This window comes from Pan troglodytes, chromosome 8 (genome assembly GCF_028858775.2).
Source record: "Pan troglodytes isolate AG18354 chromosome 8, NHGRI_mPanTro3-v2.0_pri, whole genome shotgun sequence".
NCBI classification, from domain to species: Eukaryota; Metazoa; Chordata; class Mammalia; order Primates; family Hominidae; genus Pan; species Pan troglodytes.
The window spans coordinates 84,355,292-84,376,766 of NC_072406.2; the positions used below are offsets into that span (position 1 = coordinate 84,355,292).

The 21,475-nt window shown below is 41.5% G+C and overlaps 1 protein-coding gene across 19 annotated transcripts in view; it reads right to left on the reverse strand.

Moving 5' to 3' along the window:
• ASCC1 (activating signal cointegrator 1 complex subunit 1) overlaps positions 1-21,475 on the reverse strand; it is a 173,027-nt gene that overhangs the window by 47,305 nt on the left and 104,247 nt on the right. For 11 of the 19 annotated variants that reach the window (XM_016918526.4, XM_024346418.3, XM_063781893.1 and 8 more), the window contains 2 exons: positions 20,020-20,156; positions 9,365-9,484 (listed from right to left, as the gene is read on the reverse strand). In XM_016918526.4, the coding sequence (XP_016774015.3) occupies positions 9,365-9,484; positions 20,020-20,156 (257 nt within the window). The remainder of the gene's footprint in view (positions 1-9,364; positions 9,485-20,019; positions 20,157-21,475) is intronic. The other 8 variants (XM_063781888.1, XM_016918527.3, XM_063781891.1 and 5 more) reach the window with 1 other exon arrangement.

Consider the following 21,475-nt stretch of genomic DNA (forward strand, 5'->3'; position numbering starts at 1 on the left):
ATGCATACCACCACGCCTCAAACTCCCTTATTATTTCCTAATAATTTGGTAACTGCAGGTAACCTTGTTTTATCTCTGGTCAGAAAGTATAATATGTAAGATACCAACTCATTAAAATGTACTAAGCCTTACTTTATGATCTAGTATGTAATCAATTTTTTTCTACTGTTCCATGTGCCTGAAAAGAATATGAATTCTCTAATTACTGGGCATATAATTCCAGAGATAAGTATTAGATAAAACTTGATCATGGTTAAAATATTCTGTATCTTTACTGACTTTATATCTGCTTGATCTACCAATAATTAAGAAATAGGTTGCAATCTCCTCCTATGATGAAGGGTTTCTCAGTTTTTCCCTAATAAAAAATTAACTATACAAATTTCACTTAATCTACTTTGAGGCTGTTCTATTAGGCTCATACAAGTTCAGAAATGTTATATCTTCCTGGTAAAATGAACCCTTTATCATATATAATAGCCTTCTCTATTGCTAATAATGCATTTTTTCTTTTCTTTCTTTTTTTTTTAACAGTCTCACTCTGTTGCCCACACGTGATCTTGGCTCACTGCAACCTCCGCCTCCTGGGTTCAAGCAATTATCTGTCTCAGCCTCCCAAGTAGCTGGGATTACAGGGACCTGCCACCACGCCCAGCTAATTTTTGTATTTTTAGTAGAGATGGGGTTTCACCATCTTGGCCAGGCTGGTCTTGAACTCCTGACCTCATGATCCACCCGCCTCGGCCTCCCAAAGCGCTGGGATTACAGGCGTGAGCCACCACAGCCGGCTGCATTTTTTCTTTAAGTTTATCATGTCTGATATTAATTCAGTTATGCCAACTTTCTTTTGGTGTTTGCTTCATATATCTTTTTCCTTTGTACTATTTCAACCTTATGTAGACATGTCACTTATTAAAAGCATATAACTTAATTTTGGCTATATCTAATCCTATATTTTCTTAACTGGTGAGTTTATTCCATTAACATATATTGTAATTATTATATGTCTGGATTTCTTCCCACCACCTTACTTCTTAATTTCTGCTCATTCCACTTTTTCCTATGCTTCTTGTCCCTTCTTGGATTAAATTTGTGTTTGTCCCCTTTTTTCTGTCTCTACTTGTTTGGAATTTACACTATTTTTAGACTTATTTTTAAATTTTTACTATGTACATTTAGCTTTTCAAAGTCTAAAGTTAATATCTTAATATCCTGCCTCTCCCTTGAAATTTAAAAAAACACTCTAGAATACTTCAATTCTAGAATTCCCCTTAGTCCTGATTTGCCTGCTGTTAGTTGATATTTTAGTTCTATCATTTTTAAACACCCCCTTAAATATAAAATCATTATTTTATACAGACTATTTTATTTACCCACGATTGCTTTCTGCATCTCATACTAGCCTCCTTATATCTCAGACTTTCTGGATTCATTTTCCTTTTCCGAAATATACCCTTTAGAAGTTCCTTTACTGTGGTTATCTCACAGTGGTAAATTCTCTCTGTTTTTGTTCATCTCTGAAAGTTTTTATTTCATACCTTTGTTGTTTAAATATTTTATTTTTTCCTGAGTACACAATTCCAGGTTGCTGGTTGTTTTAACATTCAGAAAATATTATTCTGCTGTCTTTGGCTTCTGTTATTGTTATTGAGAAGTCTGCTGTCGTCATAATTGTCAATCCTCCATAGGTGGCTTCTTTTAAGATCTTCTCTTTGTCTTTAATGATCTGTAGTTCCATTATGATCTATCTTGATGTGGATTTCTTCTTATGTATTGTTTGCATTTAATCTTTTTCCTCTTATCTACTGCTTCTACCTTAATCCAAGCACCCCTCTAATTTCTTCAGGTCGCCATCTGTATCACTCTCCTACTCCTCATGCCCCATCTATATCTGGAGTTTGCCAGGCTTTTTCTTGCCATGGGGCTTTTGCTCTGCTCCTCTGTTTGCCTAAAAGCTGGAAAGAACCTTCCCACCACTCTTAGCCTGCAAACTCCAACTCTTTTAGATCTCAGTTTAACATCAATTCCTTAGACAGGCTTTTAACATCAATTCCTTAGAGAAGCTTTCCTTGAGGCTTTTTCTTTTAAGTTTCATTTAATCTTGATAAAGCAGTGAAAATGGTGTTATTAAATCTCTTCCCTAAATTGCCATAATAGTTTCCCTCTGTTAGAGAGCATCGTTTTTCCCTTGCTCAGTCTTTATCCCACTCTGCAATTACATTAATATATTCATGTGGTATTTGTTAATGTCTGTTTTCCTCACTTGTCTGTAAACTACACTGGAGCAATGGCTGTGTCTGGCTTTATTCACTACTCTATACTCAGACTATAACACAGTATCTGGGATACAGTAGGCTTTCAATAAAGTTTTGTTGAATAAACAAATGACCAAATGGAAAAAAACTTCCTTTAAGTGGCATATAACAGCATTTCTAGATCTAAACCCTGCCTGTTCTGCAGCCTCATCTCCCACCTTACCCCATTCCCATCTCACACATTCTATTGGAAAATAATGCTCTTTCGTGCCTCTGTGACTTTGCATTTGCTATTAATTCCCATTTCCTAAAAAGGTACTCCTTTAGCCTGCAAACTCTTTATTCAGCAAAGAAACCTCCTCCATGAAGCCTTCCTTTAGGAGATTTGCCCAACCGTGGGCAGAGTTGTCCTGCCCTTCCCGACAGCCCTGGCATCTCAATCACAGCCTCACCCTAGTGGATCTTAATGGCTGCCATCTGCCTCTTGTGGATGACAGAAGCGCTATGGTCTACTGCCCTGCATATCCTAGGCATTCAAAGAATGCCTGGGGAAAGGGGACTAGAAAGGCCATGCAGAGCAGAATAAGCGAGGGTGTCAGGTCTTTGAGGAGATAAGAAGAAATGGGGTCACGAGAATAAGTAAAGGGATTAGTCTCATCAGAGTGAACATTTTCAGAAAAACAAGGAAATTGAGTTGAGTGCAGGAGATGAAAATAGGTGAACTGTGATAGGAAAAGGAGGAAGTTGAGGCAGTGGCTTCATGTTCTCAGCAAAATAGGAGAAACCATTCTTTTGAGAGGGACAAGGGACAAGGGTGGAGGGTTTAGAGAGTAACAGACAAAACAGAATAGCCACAGTGTTCAGTGTATAAGTCCTAACAGCTGACTCCTAGCTAATGTAAAAGCTTCCTTAAACAAATTTCTTACCAGTCACACTTTACCAAACCAAACCGAGGATGCATTGGTAAGTGTAACTCCACTGTCCCAGCTCTCTGTTTCCAGAGAACAAATCTGATCTAAGTGGTTACGTCCTTTCACAGGTCAGGCATTTCACATTCAATCATTTAAGGGAATCTTTGATTTAAAATACTACATATGAAAGCATACCAAAAAAAGTTAAGTGCTTGTATCTTCATTACATGTATTTTACTACACACAGTTCTTGTATTGAGCTGTCTTTTCACATAAAGAAAAAGATTGAATGGTCCTTAAAAACAGGGCCATGTGTTACTAGCTTCTGTATCAATTTGTACTGTCTTGCAAAATATCTTGCACAAAGGAGGCATTCAGATAGTTTTTTAATGAAATTAAATAAGTGAATAAGTCCCTTAGGCATCCTAGATTTTGGAAGGGGAATTTACAAATCTTTTTGAAACAATACAAAAGTGGCTATTCTCAGGAAGAGGAATAGACAATAGAAAAGAGAAACTAGAGCAGTACAAGAGGTGAGAATTATCCAAAAATGTTCTTGGTTGATTGCACTAGTGGATTCAGTGGATATTTCACAACACCTTTTATTTTTTTTGTGATGGAGTTTCGATCTGTTACCCAGGCTAGAGTGCTATGTCACGATCTTGGCTCACTGCAACCTCTGCCTCCAGGGTTCAAGTGATTCTCCTGCCTCAGCCTCCCGAGCAGCTGCGTTACAGGCATGAGCCACCACACCCAGCTAATTTTTATATTTTTAGTAGAGACGAGGTTTCGCCATGTTGGCCAGGCTGATCTCGAACTCCTGACCTCAGATGATCCACCCACTTTGGCATCCCAAAGTGCTGGGATTACAGGCATGAGCCACTGTGGCTGGCCTAAAATAATAAATTTTAAGTTAAATTTTCCACTCTAAGAATTGGAACATAGTCTATCCTACTCAACTTAGCATATACACACTGAAAACCTTCTTAGTTCAGGGCACAGCTTTGCTATCTATATGTTCCTTACCCAAATCACTTAGGCTCTCTGAACTTCCCTGATCTATAAAATGGGCATAAAAACAGTATTTATCTTACATAGATGTTACGAAGACTAAATGGAAATAATACGATCTAAGCACCGTGCCAGGCAAGAGTAAGTGCTAACCAAAGTTAGTTATAATTCCCTGGAAACTATAATCTAAAATGTTAGAGATAAAATATTACTTAGACCAGTGGTTCTTACGTGGTCTGTGGGTCTCTGGAGGTCTCTGAAACTCTTTTAGGGAGTCCATAGGTCAAAACTATTTTTATAATATTTATGACATTATCTATCTTTTTAACAGGGATGACATTTGCACTAATGGTGCAAAAGCAATGGTAGGTAAAGCTGCTGGCACCCTAGCATGAATTACAGTAACGGCATCAAACTGTGCTAGTAGCAGTATATTCTTCACTATATATTTACAGGGTTTTTTTAAGTTTCATTTAATCTTGATAAAGCAGTAAAAATGATTTTATTAAACCTCAGCCCTTGAGTGCACATCTTTTAATATCCTGTGTGATGAAACTGGCAGTATGTATAAAACACCGGTTCAAGCTGTGTTCCTTTTGGAAAAAGAAATACAAAAAGTAAAAGAAAATTTAAAAAAATAAACGAATAAAGTACTTGGTCCATATACCTAAGTAGATGGCTGTCTGGAAAAACTCACTTGTGAGCTGTCTGAATTGTGAGCTGAACTAGTCTTGATCCACAGAACACCATCTTTACTTAAAAGAACCACAGACAAATTATGGTTATTCAGGCCTAGCTATTTGGCAGACATTTTCTCAAAAGAGAAAATCAAGGAAAATAACTGTCAGTATTTGGTGCCAATATTAAAATTCGAGCTTTCAAGTAAAAATTAGAATTTTGGAAAATGTGTATCTGCCACCATGAGTTTGACAGCTTCCCAATGCTTAAAAATTTTGATGAAATTGGTAGTGATATTAACATATTTTAAATACTGCAAAATAAAATGTGTCAACATTTGAGAAATCTGCATAACTCGGTGAACCAGTATTTTCTAAATAACCGATGTTAGAAAACCGTGCATGGGTTAAAGATCCAGTCAAAATGTGTAACAGACCAGTGTATTTTAATGTAAGAGAGTATGAATGTTCACTAATACAGGTTCAGATTCCACATTGCAACTAATCTTTAAAAAAAAAAACTATGACTTGTCAAATTTAGAGTAGTATGAGATATCCACAATTATCTGAAAAGATCATTAATGTATTCCCCATTTTTGTAACTACATATCTGTATCTGTGAGGCTGGATTTTCTCATATACTTCAATCAAAACAACATATCACAATAGACTGAATGCAGAAGCAGGTATGAGAAACCATTTGTCTTCTATTAAAGAGATTCAAAAATATGTAAAACCATGCCTATCTTCTCACTAAATTTGGGGGTTGGAAAATAGAGTTACTTTTCAGTTAAAAAAAAAAAAAGTGTTGTGGCCGGGCACGGTGGCTCATGCCTGTAATCCCAGCACTTTGGGAGGCCAAGGTGGACAGAGCACAAGGTCAGGAGATCAAGACCATCCTGGCTGACACGGTGAAACCCTGTCTCTACTAAAAATACAAAAATTAGCCAGGCATGGTGGCGGGTGCCTGTAGTCTCAGCTACTCAGGAGGCTGAGGCAGGAGAATGGCGTGAACCCGGGAGGCGGAGCTTGCAGTAAGCCTAGATCGCACCACTGCACTCCCGCCTGGGCTACAGAGCGAGACTCCGTCACCAAAAAAAAAAAAAAAAAAAAGTGTTAAGTTGTGTTATTTTTTAATGAATAAACAAATAAGTAAATTTCTCAGTTCTAATTTCTACTCAGGTAAATACTGACAGATACAACTCATGTAAAACAAAAACTCTTTGAGGTTCTCAATAATTTTTAAGAATTATGAGACTGTGAGACCAAAAAGTTTCAGAACTGCCATCTTAGATGATTCATTGTTTCTGTTCACAAAGTTGAAAAATAATCTACCCTATACATAGTACATTGTAGTTCTATAATACTGTGAAGGCATTTGGATATTCAGAACACAAAGTAAATGATCCAGATATCAAATTTCAACCTGGCGGAAATGTTTTGGGATATCCTAGTATGTGATCTCCTATAAAGTAACAATGTGCTCCTGGTTTTTAAGGTAGGTCATTAGTATGCTGTTTAGGCACACACCAGATATTGAGGAAAAGAAAAATCTGGCGGCCAGGCACGGTGGCTTACACCTGTAATCCCAGCACTTTGGGAGGCCGAGGCAGGTGGATCACGTGAGGTCAGGGGTTCGAGACCAGCCTGATCAATATGGTGAAACCCGTCTCTACTAAAAATACAAAAATTAGCCAGGCATGGTGGTGGGCATCTGTAGTCTCAGCTACTCGAGAGGCTGAGACAGGAGAATTGCTTGAACCTGGGAGGCAGATGTTGCAGTGAGCTGAGATCACACCACTGCACTCCAGCCCAGGCAACAAAAGCAAAACTCTGTCTCAAAAAAAAAAAGAAAAATCTGGCACAGAACACACACCAAAATAGCTCCTATGCCATTCTATACCATTTTTCCTCCCTTCTCCCCAAAACTTGCTTCCAAATGAAATGAGATAAGACACCATTGAGATTATCAATTCAAATTAAGATAACAGAAACCTTATAAGAAATCCTGCAGGAAAGCAAATAAATGTGGGAGCCTGCCTAGAGAATCAGATTTTCTCTAGAAGGTTTCTGGCTCAGTGTGAACCTTCTTCTACCCTGCCCTAAATAAAAAGACCACACAAAAACAAATTTCCAGTGCATGTGGGGCTCTCTGTTCACCAAAAGCTTTGATTCAACTAATAAATGACGTTAACATTGGAAATGGCTCTGAATGCCAAGGCCAGCCTCAGAAATCGCCTCAACTGCAGACTGAGAATCGCTGGGAGGGATGTAGGTGTAGTAAGAACAAAAAATTAAAAAGAGTAAACATTTGCAACCTACAGAATGGGAGAAAATTTTTGCAGTCTACCCATCTGACAAAGGGCTAATATCCAGAATCTACAAAGAACTTAAACAAATTTACAAGAAAAAATCAAACAACCTCATCAAAAAGTGGGCAAAGGATATGAACACTTTTCAAAAGAAGACATTTATGCAGCCAACAGACACATGAAAAAATGCTCATCATCACTGGTCATCAGAGAAATGCAAATCAAAACCACAATGAGATACCATCTCACACCAGTTAGAATGGTGATCATTAAAAAGTCAGGAAACAACAGGTGCTGGAGAGGATGTGGAGAAATAGGAACGCTTTTACACTGTTGGTGGGAGTGTAAACTAGTTCAACCATTGTGGAAGACAGTGTGGTGATTCCTCAAGGATCTAGAACTAGAAATACCATTTGACCCAGCAATCCCATTACTGGGTATACACCCAAAGGATTATAAATCATGCTACTATAAAGACATATGCACACGTATGTTTATTGTGGCACTATTCACAATAGCAAAGACTTGGAACCAACCCGAATGTCCATCAATGATAGACTGGATTAAGAAAATGTGGCACATATACACCATGGAATACTATGCAGCCATAAAAAAGGATGAGTTCACGTCCTTTGTGGACATGGATGAAGCTGGAAACCATCATTCTGAGCAAACTATATGCAAGGACAGAAAACCAAACACCGCATGTTCTCACTCATAGGTGGGAATTGAACAATGAGAACACTTGGACACAGGGCAGGGAACATCACACACCTGGGCCTGTTGTGGTGTGGGGGGCCGGGGGAGGGATAGCATTAAGAGAAATACCTAATGTAAATGACGAGTTAATGGGTGCAGCAAACCAACACAGCACATGTATACATATGTAACAAACCTGAACATTGTGCACATGTACCCTAGAACTTAAAGTATAATAAAAAAAAAGAGTAAACATTTTTTGATGTTTCAATAATGTAAGTCTGTGCCAAGCACTATTTTAAGCATTTTAAATAATTTAAGTAATTTAATCTTTTAAAATTTTTTTTTTTTTAGACGGAGTCTCGCTCTGTCACCAGGCTGGAGTGCAATGGCACAATCTCGGCTCACTGCAACCTCCACTTCCCCGGTTCAAGTGATTCTCCTGCCTCAGCCTCCCGAGTAGCTGGGACTACAGGCGCATGCCACCACACCGGCTAATTTTTTGTATTTTTTTTAGTAGAGATGGGGTTTCACCGTGTTAGCCAGGGTGGATTCGATCTCCTGACCTCGTGATCCGCCCACCTCAGTCTCCCAAGGCACCGGGATTACAGGCGTGAGCCACCGCAACCGGCCAATATTTTTTTTTTTTTTTTTGAGACAGGGTCTTGCTCTGTCACCCAGGCTGGAGTGCAGTGGTGTGATCACGGCTCACTGCAGCCTTGACCTCCTTAGGCTCAGGTGATCCTCCCACCTCAGCCTCCTGAGCAGCTGAAACTACAGGTGCACACCATCATGCCTGGCTAATTTTGTTTTTGGGGTTTTTTTTTTTTTTTTTGTATAGAGAGAGTTTCTTTCACTCTGTTGCCCAGGCCAGTCTTGAACTCCTGGGCTTAAAGCAATCCACCCACCTCAGCCTCCCAAACTGCTAGGATTACGGGCGTGAGCCACCATGCCCAGCCAAAATTAAGATTAATAACCCTATGAAGTTGGTAAAGTTTTCATCCCCATTTTGTCCTGGTATCCACTACAACTGCATTACATCACGTTTGAAACTCATACTCTAAAATGCCATCCTTCCTGCCTCTTATCCTGGAAAACACAAAGGAACCACTGAGTTCCACAAAGACTAGATTGTTACTATCAACACCCGTTATCCAAGTAACTCAGTAGCTACCACATTAGCCTGGTGCAGGGTGCGTGCCTATAGTCCCAGCTACTTGAGAGGCTGAAGCAGAAGGATCCCTGGAGCCCAGGACGCTGAGATCAGCCTGGGCATAGTAAGACCCCCATCCTAAAAGTCAGACTTAAAATCTGATACTTTTTCCTACAACAAATTCCTCTTTCAAGAGATTAACTTACTATTAAAAAAAGAGAGAGAGAAATAATTAACATGTTCTTTACAATAAGAACTCAAAGAAAAGGAATCAAAATGAATCAAACTTTTGAGGATGCTTTTAGGTACCTCTTGATTGAAACAAAGAAGCATTCCAGAAATATACCTGTTGGAGCCATCTTTCATATGAACTTTGGCATAAAGAACATCCACCATGCCAGGATCATCATTCATGTATTCTATCCCTGCCATCTCCACTTCTAGGGGTTTACCCCCAGAAATATCACTGCAAAGGAAAAAGCATTAAGATATCTATAACTGTTTAAGCTAAGAGGGCTATTTTATTTTGAAACATGGTTAATACACATAGTCAAATATGTATGTTACTTACATGTGTACAAAAACATGGTAGTTGTGTTTTTTCCTAACATTATCTAATTGCCCTTCTAATTTCAAAATTAATAAATTTTCAATGCACACAAATTGGAAAACACCAGAAAGTATTTCCAATGTCAAACTACATTTATCCCAATACCAGTTTATTAGCACTGTCTCATGAAGAAAGTCAAGTGATGACAGTTCTGATCCATAAAGACATTTACTATGTTGGCTCATCTCTCAGGCGCCCATCTCTACTATTTCTACAAGTTACAAACAGCATTTCACTCATATAACAAAGGTGGAGGTATAAACTGATATCACATCTTTATTTACTTTTTTGTTTGTTTGTTTTGTTTTGTTTTGAGACGGAGTTTTGCTCTGTTGCCCAGGCTGGAGTACAGTGGCGTGATCTCGGCTCACTGCAACCTCCACCTCCCGGGTTCACACCATTCTCCTGCCTCAGCCTCCCGAGTAGCTGGGACTACAGGCGCCTGCCACCACGCCCGCCTAATTTTTCTGCATTTTTAGTAGAGACGGGGTTTCACCATGTTAGCCAGGATGGCCTCGACCTCCTGACCTCGTGATCTGCCCGCCTTGGCCTCCCAAAGTGCTGGGATTACAGGTGTGAGCCACCACGCCTGGCCTTTTTTATTTTTATTTCTTTTGAGACAGTTTTGCTAGTCGCCCAGGCTGGAGTGCAATGGCACGATCTCGGATTGTAACCTCCGCCTCCTAGATTCAAGTGATTCTCCTGTCTCAGCCTCCTGAGTAGCTGGGACTACAGGCACCTGCCACCACGCCAAGCTAATTTTTATATTTTTAGTAGAGATGGGGTTTAGCTATATTGGCCAGGGTGGTCTTAACTCCAGACCTCAGGTGATCCTCCCACCTTGGCCTCCCAAAGTGCTGTGATTACAGGCATGAGCCACTGCGCTCAGCCTGATATCACATCTTTACAAGCAATCTGTCAATATTTATGAGAAGGCTTCATCAATAAAAACCCTTTCCCCAAGCAATTCCATTTCCAGGAGCCCAAGCTAAGGAAACAATTTTGAATTCAGTTACACATCAACTTGTGTAACTGTTGATAAAGCAAAGTTCTCCTTTACAGAAGAACTCCAAAACTAATAAATGCAGAAGGAACAACGAAATTAGAATCTTGCAACTCCTGATAAAATAATAGATCTTGACAATGATCACCAATGGCTGCTAAAACTTGGGCAAAAGGCTGGGGGAAATATAAAGTGACCCCTCTAAAGAGGAGCTCTATAAATAATGGTCATGATGACCACACCTGAACCCACTGACCAAGCTGAATATTAACAGTAAAAGAAATAACCAGACAATATGTGCCTCTTAGCATGATGCAATAAGAATATACTCATATTTATGAGAAATAATTTATGCATAGGGTTTTTTTTTTTTTTTTTTTTGAGACAGGGCCACACTCTGTCACCCAGGCTAGAGTGCAGTGGCGTGATCTTGGCTCATTGCAACCTCCACCTCCCAGGTTCAAGAGATTCTTGTGCCTCAGCCTCCCAAGTAGCTGGAATTATAAACATGTGCCACCATGTCTGGCTAATTTTTATACTTTTAGTAGAGACTAGGTTTTGCCATGTTGCCCAGGCTGGTCTTGAACTCCTGGGCTAAAGACATCTGCCTGCCTTGGCCTCCCAAAGTGCTGGGATTACAGGCGTGAGCCACTGCACTTGGCCTATGCATAGGGTTTTAAATGAGGCATAAAGTTTTGTTTTGAGTACCAAAAGATTGGCAACAGACTAAAAGTCAAATAACATGGTACTGATTAGATAAATTATAATACTAAGAGCAATAAATAAACTATACATGTGACTAAGGAAGGTTTTAGGTACTGATATAAAACAATATAAAAAAACATTAAAAACTGATATAAAATGATATATAAAACTGATATAATAAGTTATATTTCTAAGTTTTAAAAAAGGTTTACAACAATGTGCATGCTATGCTACTTGTACAAAAGATGGAGGTATGAAAAAATATGTTATATATATTTGTTTATACATCTATAAAATCCCTGGAAGGATACAGAGAAAGTGGTACACTGGTTGCCTCTAGAGAGGAAAGCAGGTGGCTGATGAATTTCAGTGGTAGAGAAACTGCACTGCATATCCTTTGCAACTTTAAATTTTTGAACTATGTAAATGTATTATCCATTAACAAGTTAAAATTTTAAAAAATATCCAAAATAAACCAAACACAAAAGTGTATATACTAAGTAATTCTATTTATGGGACATTTAAAAACAAACCACCAAATCTATGTAATAGAAATCAGAACAGAGGTTGCTTCCGGGAGAAGTGAATTCACTGGAAAAAGGCATGAGGGACCCTCATGGGGTGATGGCAATGTTCCACGTCTTGATTTGGGTGAGGTTGCACAGGTATAGACATTGGTCAAAGCTCATCAACTACACCTAAGATCTGTGCATTTTTAGTGTAAGTAAATTACACCTCAAAGGAAAAACATACATATACATATCCAAAGTGTTAATGGTAATTATTTTTTAGTGGTAAGATTACAAAATGATATTTTATTTTTGTGTATCTGTAATTACTGGTTTTCCTAAAATTAACATGTGTTACCTTTGTGTTAAGTAAAACCCCACCATCCTGTTTTCTTCCTGGACCCCTTAATAAAGAAACTTGTACTGCAATCAGAAAAGGCCTTGTTGTGCCATGCTGAAACCCAATTAAAAATCAGCTCACTGCGCAGCCTTCTCCAAACCCCAAGGGGATAGGCACTTTCTCCATCTTATCCACATCTATATCCTCAAAATCTCACACCATGACTTATACAAAATGGGTGTTCAATAAATCTCTGGCAAACATTAAATGGAGGTTTTAAGGGGGAAGCTGTTCTGGACAATTTTGAGAAGAATATGGTCACAGGCTGATATACTAAATAGTTTGGATATTTGTCCCTGCCCAAGTCTCCTGTTGAATTGTAATCCCTAATGTTGGAGGTGGGGCCTAGTGGGAGGTGTTGGGATCATGGGGACAGATCTCTTGTCAATGGCTTGGGCCATCCCCTTGGTGATAAATGAGCTCTCACTCTGAGTTCACACAAAATCTACTTGTTTCAAAGTGTGTGGCACCTCCCCTGCCACTCTCTGTTGCTTGTTCCTGCTTCTGCTATGTGATGTGCTTGATCCCCTTCACCTTCTGCCATAATTGAAGCTTTCTGAGGCCTCCCAAGAAGCCGAGCATGCTTCTTGCAATCCTGCAGAACTGTGAGCCGATTAAACCTCTTTTCTTTATAAGTTACCCAGTCTCTGGTATTTCTTTATAGCAATAATGCAAGAACAGCATAATACACATGCTATATTGTCATTAAGTAAAAATGTGGTACTGCCTTAAAAACAAAAGGATTTGGCCAGGTGCGGTGGCTCACGCCTGTAATCCCAGAACTTTGGGAGGCTAAGGCGGGTGGATCATGAGGTCAGGAGATCGAGACCATCCTGGCTAACATGCTGAAAGACGGTGAAACCCCATCTCTACTAAATATACAAAAAACTAGCCGGGCGTGGTGGCGGGCGCCTGTAGTCCCGGCTACTCAGGAGGCTGAGGCAGGAGAATGGCGTGAACCCAGGGGGCGGAGCTTGCAGTGAGCAGAGATCTCGCCACTGCACTCCAGCCTGGGCGACAGAATAAGACTCCATCTCAAAAAAAGAAAAAAGAAAAAAAAAGGATTTTAGGATCAATCAAAAGACAGCTGGAAAAAAAGGAAAAAGTTGTCTTGACATTGAACCCAGGTCATGGGGATGCTCTTTGTAGCCTAGGAATCCTAATAGTAAAGATTCCCTTAACACTTCAAGGCCTTATTATTGCATAAGACCAAAACTTCTCTCAGTATGAAACTAGTAACTCAACTATTTTAGGCAGACACTTTTCTTTCCATGTTGCCCAGGGTGGTCTCAAACTCCTGGGCTCAAGCAATCCTTCCAGCTTGGCCTCCCAAAGTGCTTGGGTTACAGGCATGAGCCACTGCGCCCGGCCCAGATACTTTTTCTAATTAAGAAAAATTACAGCCCTGATCATAATAAGTCTTCCTATAGCCATCTCTAATAAGAAGTGAAATGTTTCAAAACAAAAGCCAAGCTCTGAACTGTCATCTGAGGTATGTAGCTTCCATCAATACACAATGTATCTCCATTCCAAGTACTAGCCAAAGAATTCGATTTGAAAGATTGCCACTGAATCCTATCAAAATGAAGTCAAAAAAGTTTGTTTGAAAAAAAGTTTCACACTAAATACACATCCTCCGATATTTTTAAAGCTCTCACCCTGCATAGTTACATCACCAGAAAGCATCACCACACCATTGGCTTAGCTTCCCACTAAAATGTTTTTAATGGGTTATATTTAATGTTATATCTGCAATTTCTAAGGTCAACAGAAGAAAGACCCATATGAACAATGTTTTTATCTTCTGCAAAATTCCTGTTAAAGACACTGTCAATCATCATTCAGCATTCTTTATTAAGATTTACATGACAAACTTTCGATGGATCGAGAACCAGAAAAGGTTACTCTCCTGAAAAAACTGTTATACTGGGGTTGGCTTCACAACAACCTGAGTGTACTTAACACTACTGAACTATGCACTTAAAACGGTTATGATGGCAAATTTTATGTTGTATTTTACCACAACTGAAAATTTTTTTAAACTATAAAAAAAATTGTCATACTGCTTTTTATCAGACAAGAACTATACTAAGTGGTGTATTTCTTTTTGTAATTTAGTTCAAGTACACTGGTGTCAGAAAATAGTACCAAACTTTAATGCTCAAGTACAATTATTACCTTACCTTGACTTTCAGATAGAATTTTCTCCCTATACCATCCTTATGGTTTCTAAATCTCTGACTGTAACATTTCTTTTGTATACATGTCCTCACTCTTAACTACCTCAAATACTTGGAATTAGATGGGGTACTAAGAAGAAAAAAAAATTAGAAACAATGAAACAGGATCCAAAGCTTGCTTTATGAGCAGAAACACAAACTGTTTCAACCCACCCCTAAGATTTATCAAGAGGGAGATGAAAGAGCAGGATAGAAATCCGATGGTTTGCCCGATAAACACTCTTTGTCTTAGTGGCCAAACAATTACATCTGGGACACCAGTAAGCAAATTACTTTCCAACTGATGACACGTGAGGCAATAATCAGGCATTAATGTTTGTTCATGCGTATTTTCTCTCCTCTTTCTAGTCCCTTTAAACTTCTTTGGTTTGACGTCAGGCCTGCTGGAAACACTGAGGCACAGGAGGGTGCTGCTGCGACTGAAGAAGAGCTGCACATTTGTCAGACTCCATACTCAGAGCCAGTGCACGGTCTGTGTCCTACATCTCACAAAGGAAAGTCACCAGGGACACAGCCGGAGCTTCCGAATTTACTAAACACTGAATAATTCATTCAAAATCTATAGAGCTACAAGAGCCTTTCACTGAAAAATTGAAACAAAACTCCTGTTTTTGGTCTCATAGCATCCTTCAAATTAAAAAACTACCCCCAAATTTAAAATGAATACTCAACTACTCATTTCTTCAATATAGCCATATAGCTCCACAGTTTAAATCAAATTCCAACATAGCCACATTTATTTCAATACTCCCATTTTAAAAACCATCAAATTAAACTACAGCACACTATGTACAGGTCTGTTCATTTTTCAGTGTTTTCCTTTCATATTTTAATTTGGGACCACTACACCATAAAAGGTTCAGGTTAGAAATGCCATTATTTATGGACATTTTTTCTAAGTATACCAAGCACAAAGACTAAGGTCAAAGAGCAAGAAAAAATTCGATGATCCAATTTACTGATTTACTTACCAGAGATTTAACAGAAGTACCCTTTTTGTTTTTTTAAGAAGTAGTCTCTTCTCAGAAGTAAATCAGTTTTGCACTTTTTAAACAAATGCATGTGATGGGGGAAATCAGGAGAAGAAGGTTGGGGAGGCTTGCTTTATTTTACTCGCTGGTTCCACATCTTTCCAGCTTTTTAAAAAGAGCATCTTTAAACAAATTTTTGCATGCACTGCAGATTTTTGGCAGGGTAACTTTGTCCTATTTCAAAAGCTTTGCTGAATTTGAAAAACTACAATTACTGTTTTCATACTGTCATGTCAAAAATTCTGAGGAACTATTAAAACTGCTCTTTATTCCCTAGGCACACTAACTCTGACATGCTTAAAGGGCTGAGATTTGGCATTTAGTCACAAAAGGCACCAAGAAACATAAAAGGGAGGAACTCAGCTAAATCTTTGCATAGCTTAGGATAAACCTTCAGTGATTAAAAACCTGTGACCTGATTTTCATAAGGTAAAAAGAACAAGTACTTCTCTAAACAAATATTTTATCTACCTTTAAATTTTTTCTTAGCAGGATTATCCCAATGGCAGCCAAGGAAATGCAGTAGCTTTCAGTTTAGTTTAGCAAAAAGTAAACTGGGAATACATTAAAGTATCAGAACTGATCCTTAAACCAGGTAAAACTGCCCTGCTTTGTAAAATAAAGCATAATGCTTTGCTTTATATAAGGGAAATGGAAAGTATCTAATGACAAACACCAAGTTATTTTGAATTTCAGGTAAGATCTAGAGAAAACAGATATGTCCATTACTGAGCAAAGAACATGACAAGAAGTGTTCTTTGCTCTCTGAGATTCAGAAAGGATAGAAGACTGCAAACCCTATCAGCTTATGATCTTGCTCAAGAAAAATAGTTTGTCTTTGAAAAAATTAGTTGAAAAAGATAACTGGCCCATAAAGTGTTTGTATTACAGTTTCTTTTTTTTTTTTTTTTTTTTTTTTGAGATGGAGTCTCACTCTGTCGCCCAGGCTGGAGTGCAGTGGCGCAATCTCGGCTCACTGTAAGCTCCGCCTCCCGGGTTCACGCCATTCTCCTGCCTCAGCCTCCTGAGTAGCTGGGACTACAGGCGCCTGCCACCACGCCCAGCTAATTTTTTGCATTTTTAGTAGAGACAAGGTTTCACCGTGTTAGCCAGGATGATCTCGATCTCCTGACCTCGTGATCTGCCCGCCTCGGCCTCCCAAAGTGCTGGGATTACAGGTGTGAGCCACCGTTCTTGGCTAAACAGTTTCATATACAACATAACTAGAGAAAAATTTTAGATCCTTTTACCTTGTTCTATCCAATGAACCAGGTAAACCATTTCTATAAGGCCATGTTAGAATAGCATGGGGCCTGCCTACAAGAATGGAGTAAAAAAACTATTTGAGTGAATTGGCTTTCACATTTCTCTCTTTTGTCAATCTTAAGTAAAAGGAAGAAAGTAAAGGGAAATAGGGGAAGATACGGTTCTTTGAAATAAAGCTGTTATTCCCCCTCCCGTCTCCCTCTCCCTCTCCCGTCTCCCGTCTCCCTCTCCCGTCTCCCTCTCCCGTCTCCGTCTCCCATCTCCGTCTCCCGTCTCCCGTCTCCCTCTCATGCCGGGCCAAAGCTGGACTGTACTGCTGCCATCTCGGCTCGCTGCAGCCTCCCTGCCTGATTCTCCTGCCCCAGCCTGCCGAGTGCCTGCGATTGCAGGCGCGCACCGCCACGCCTGACTGGTTTTCGTGTTTTTTTGGTGGGGACGGGGTTTCACTGTGTTGACCGGACTGGTCTCCAGCTCCTAGTCGCGAGTGATCCGCCAGCCTCGGCCTCCCGAGGTGCCGGGATTGCAGACGGAGTCTCGTTCACTCAGTGCTCAATGGTGCCCAGGCTGGAGTGCAGTGGCGTGATCTCGGCTCGCTACGGCCTCCACCTCCCAGCCGCCTGCCTTGGCCCCCCCAAAGTGCGGAGATTGCAGCCTCTGCCCGGCCGCCACCCCGTCTGGGAAGTGAGGAGCGTCTCTGCCTGGCCACCCATCGTCTGGGATGTGAGGAGCCCCTCTGCCTGGCTGCCCAGTCTGGAAAGTGAGGAGCGTCTCTGCCCGGCCGCCATCCCACCTGGGAAGTGAGGAGCGCCTCTTCCCGGCCGCCATCCCATCTAGGAAGTGAGGAACGTCTCTGCCCGGCCGCCCATCGTCTGAGATGTGGGGAGCGCCTCTGCCCCGCCGCCCCGTCTGGGATGTGAGGAGCGCCTCGGCCAGGCCGCGACCCGGTCTGGGAGGTGAGGAGCATCTCTGCCCAGCCGCCCCGTCTGAGAAGTGAGGAGCCCCTCTGCCCGGCTGCCACCCTGTCTGGGAAGTGAGGAGCGTCTCCGCCCGGCAGCCACCCCGTCCGGGAGGGAGGTGGGGGTCAGCCCCCGCCAGGCCAGCGCCCCGTCCGGGAGGGAGGTGGGGGGTCAGCCACCCGCCCGGCCAGCCACCCCGTCCGGGAGGGAGGTGGGGGGGTCAGCCCCCCGCCCGGCCAGCCGCCCCGTCCGGGAGGTGAGGGGCGCCTCTGCCCGGCCGCCCCTACTGGGAAGTGAGGAGCCCCTCTGCCCAGCCAGCCGCCCTGTCCGGGAGGGAGGTGGGGGGGTCAGGCCCCCGCCCGGCCAGCCGCCCCATCCGGGAGGGAGGTGGGGGGGTCAGCCCCCCGCCCGGCCAGCCGCCCCGTCCGGGAGGGAGGTGGGGGGCTCAGCCCCCCGCCCGGCCAGCCACCCAGTCCGGGAGGTGAGGGGCGCCTCTGCCCAGCCGCCCCTACTGGGAAGTGAGGAGCCCCTCTGCCCAGCCACCACCCCGTCTGGGAGGCATACCCAACAGCTCATTGAGAACGGGCCATGATGACGATGGCGGTTTTGTGGAATAGAAAAGGGGGCAAGGTGGGGAAAAGATTGAGAAATCGGATGGTTGCCGTGTCTGTGTAGAAAGTAGACATGGGAGACTTTTCATTTTGTTCTGTACTAAGAAAAATTCTTCTGCCTTGGGATCCTGTTGATCTATGACCTTACCCCCAACCCTGGGCTCTCTGAAACATGTGCTGTGTCCACTCAGGGTTAAATGGATTAAGGGCGGTGCAAGATGTGCTTTGTTAAACAGATGCTTGAAGGCAGCATGCTCGTTAAGAGTCATCACCACTCCCTAATCTCAAGTACCCAGGGACACAAACACTCTGCCTAGGAAAACCAGAGACCTTTGTTCACTTGTTTGTCTGCTGACCTTCCCTCCACTATTGTCCTATGACCCTGCCAAATCCCCCTCTGCGAGAAACACCCAAGAATGATCAATAAAAAATAAAATAAAATAAAATAAAATAAAAAGAAAGGCTTTCCCCACCCTCCCAAGTCCCCAAAAAAGAATAAATGTATAATGCCTGCTAGGCATGAACCTTCATAAAATAAAGTGAAGAGGAAGGAAAAAAAAAAAAAAAAAAAGAAATAAAGCTGTTATGTCAGATGTATGTGTAAATTAAAATTTTACAGTAAAAAAAGAATAACAACTCTGCCCTCAGAACAGTAATGCTTTCCCTGAGTCAAAACAGATTGCTTAGACTGTTTCTGGTATCCTTTCTGAACTGGCTGGAGATGGCAGCTCACGCCTGTAATCCCAGCACTTTTGGAGGCCGAAGCAGGAGAGTTGCTTGAGACCAGGAGTTTGAGACTAGCTAGCCTGGGTAACAGAGCAAGACCCCGTCCCTAAAAAAAATAAAAATAAAAATAATAATAAAAAAAGTTTTAATTTTTTAAAATTCTTGCTGAATCAAATAAAATTATTTGTATTTAAAAAAAAAAAAAAGAGGCCGGGCTTGGTTGCTCACGCCTGTAATCCCAGCACTTTGGGAGGCCAAGGCGGGCGGATCACAAGGTCAGGAGATCAAGACCATCCTGGCTAAAACGGTGAAACCCCGTCTCTACTAAAAATACAAAAAATTAGCCGGACGCGGTGGCGGGCGCCTGTAGTCCCAGCTACTCAGGAGGCTGAGGCAGGAGAATGGCGAGAACCCAGCAGGCAGAGCTTGCAGTGAGCTGAGATTGCGCCACTGCACTCCAGCCTGGGCGACAGAGCAAGATTCCATCTCAAAAAACAAAAAAAAAAGAAAGAAAGTCAGTATTTCTAAAATATAATGAAGACTTCCCTAGAGAATCGTGTTATAATGTTTGCACTCCAGCCTGGGCGACAGGAAAAAAAAAAAAAAGAAACACAGTGTTTCTAAAATATAATGAAGACTCTCCTAGAGAATCGTGTTATAATGTTTGAGTTACTGTAATAGACAGAATAACGACCTCCAAAGATGTTAATGTCCCACTCTCTAGAATTTATATTCTATCTTACATGGCAAAGAGATTTTTGTAGATGTGATTAAGGTTATGGAATCTGGTATGAGAGGTTAGCCTGGATTACCTGAGTGGGCTCCATCAAATCACATGAGTCCTTCCCATGTTATACACCCTCTGGTTCAAAAACAAGTCTGTAATACCAAAAAGAAGCCAGCCCAGGTAGACCACCCAACCCCCATCCCTGAGAATTACTCACTTAATGAATTCCTCTTTACACTGCTGTAGCATCTCACATGTCTGCTGGATCTCTTCCTCACTCAAAAGCACCAACATCCCAATAGTTAGATGAAGCTTTTTAGGATTCTGGAAAATGCTGCTGTCAACTCCATGATCCTGTTATCAAAGGGAGAAAAACAAGAAACTCAGCCCATACAAAGGCAAATGGCAAGAATAAAATTGAGTCCCCAAAAATAAACCCACACACCTACAGCCAAGTGATTTTCCACAAGGTGCCAAGACCATTCAATAGAGAAAGTCTCCTCAATAAATGATGCTGGAACAATAGAATACCCACATGCAAAAGAATAAAGATAGACTACTACCTCCTACCATATAAAAAAATTAACAAAATAGATCATGACCTGGAATTCAGCAATGGATTCTCAGATATGACACCAAAAACATGGACGACAAAAGAAAAAAATAAACTGGACTTCACCAAATTAAAAAACTTTTGTGCATCAAAGAACACTATCAGGAAAGTGAAAAGAAGCCTACAGAATGGCAGAAATATTTGCAAGTAATTTACCTGATAAGGGTCTAGTATCCGGAACTCTTCCAATTCAACAATGAAAAGAAATCTAATATTTTTATTTTTTAATTATTTATTTATTTTTGAGACAGAATCTCGCTCTGTTGCCCAGGCTGGAGGGCAATGGCGTGATCTTGGCTCACTGCAAGCTCTGCCTCCTGAGTTCATGCCATTCTCCTGCCTCCGCCTCCCAAGTAGCTGGGACTACAGGCGCCCGCCACCACGCCCGGCTAATTTTTTTGTATTTTTAGTAGAGAACAGGGTTCACCATTTTAGCCAGGATGGTCTCAATCTCCTGACCTCATGATCCGCCCGCCCCAGCCTCCCAAAGTGTTGGGATTACAAGAGTGAGCCACCGCGCCTGGCCCAATTTTTTTATTTTTTAAGAGACTGGGTCTTGCTGTCACCCAGGCTGGACTGCAGTGGTGCAGTCACAGCTCACTGTAACCTCAAACTCCTGGGCTCAAGTAATCCTCCTGCCTCAGCCTCCTGCATAGCTGGGATTATGGGTGTGAGCCACAGAACCCAGTAGAACCCAATTTTAAAATGGGAAAAGGGACCAGGCACAGTGGCTCACGCCTGTAATCCCAACATTTTGGGAGGCTGAGGCGGGCGGATCACTTGAGATCAGGAGTTCAAGACCAGCCTGACCAACATGGTGAAACCCCATCTCTACCAAAAATACAAAAATTAGCTGGGTGTGGTGGCAGGCGCCTGTAATCCCACATACTCGGGAGGCTGACACAGGAGAATCGCTTAAACCTGGGAGGCAGAGGTTGCAGTGAGCCAAGATCACGCCATTGCACTCCAGCCTGGGTGACAAAGTGAGACTCTGTCTCAAAAAAAAAAAAAAAAAAAAAAAAAAAGGGAAAAGGACTGGAATAGACTTTTCTCCAAGGCA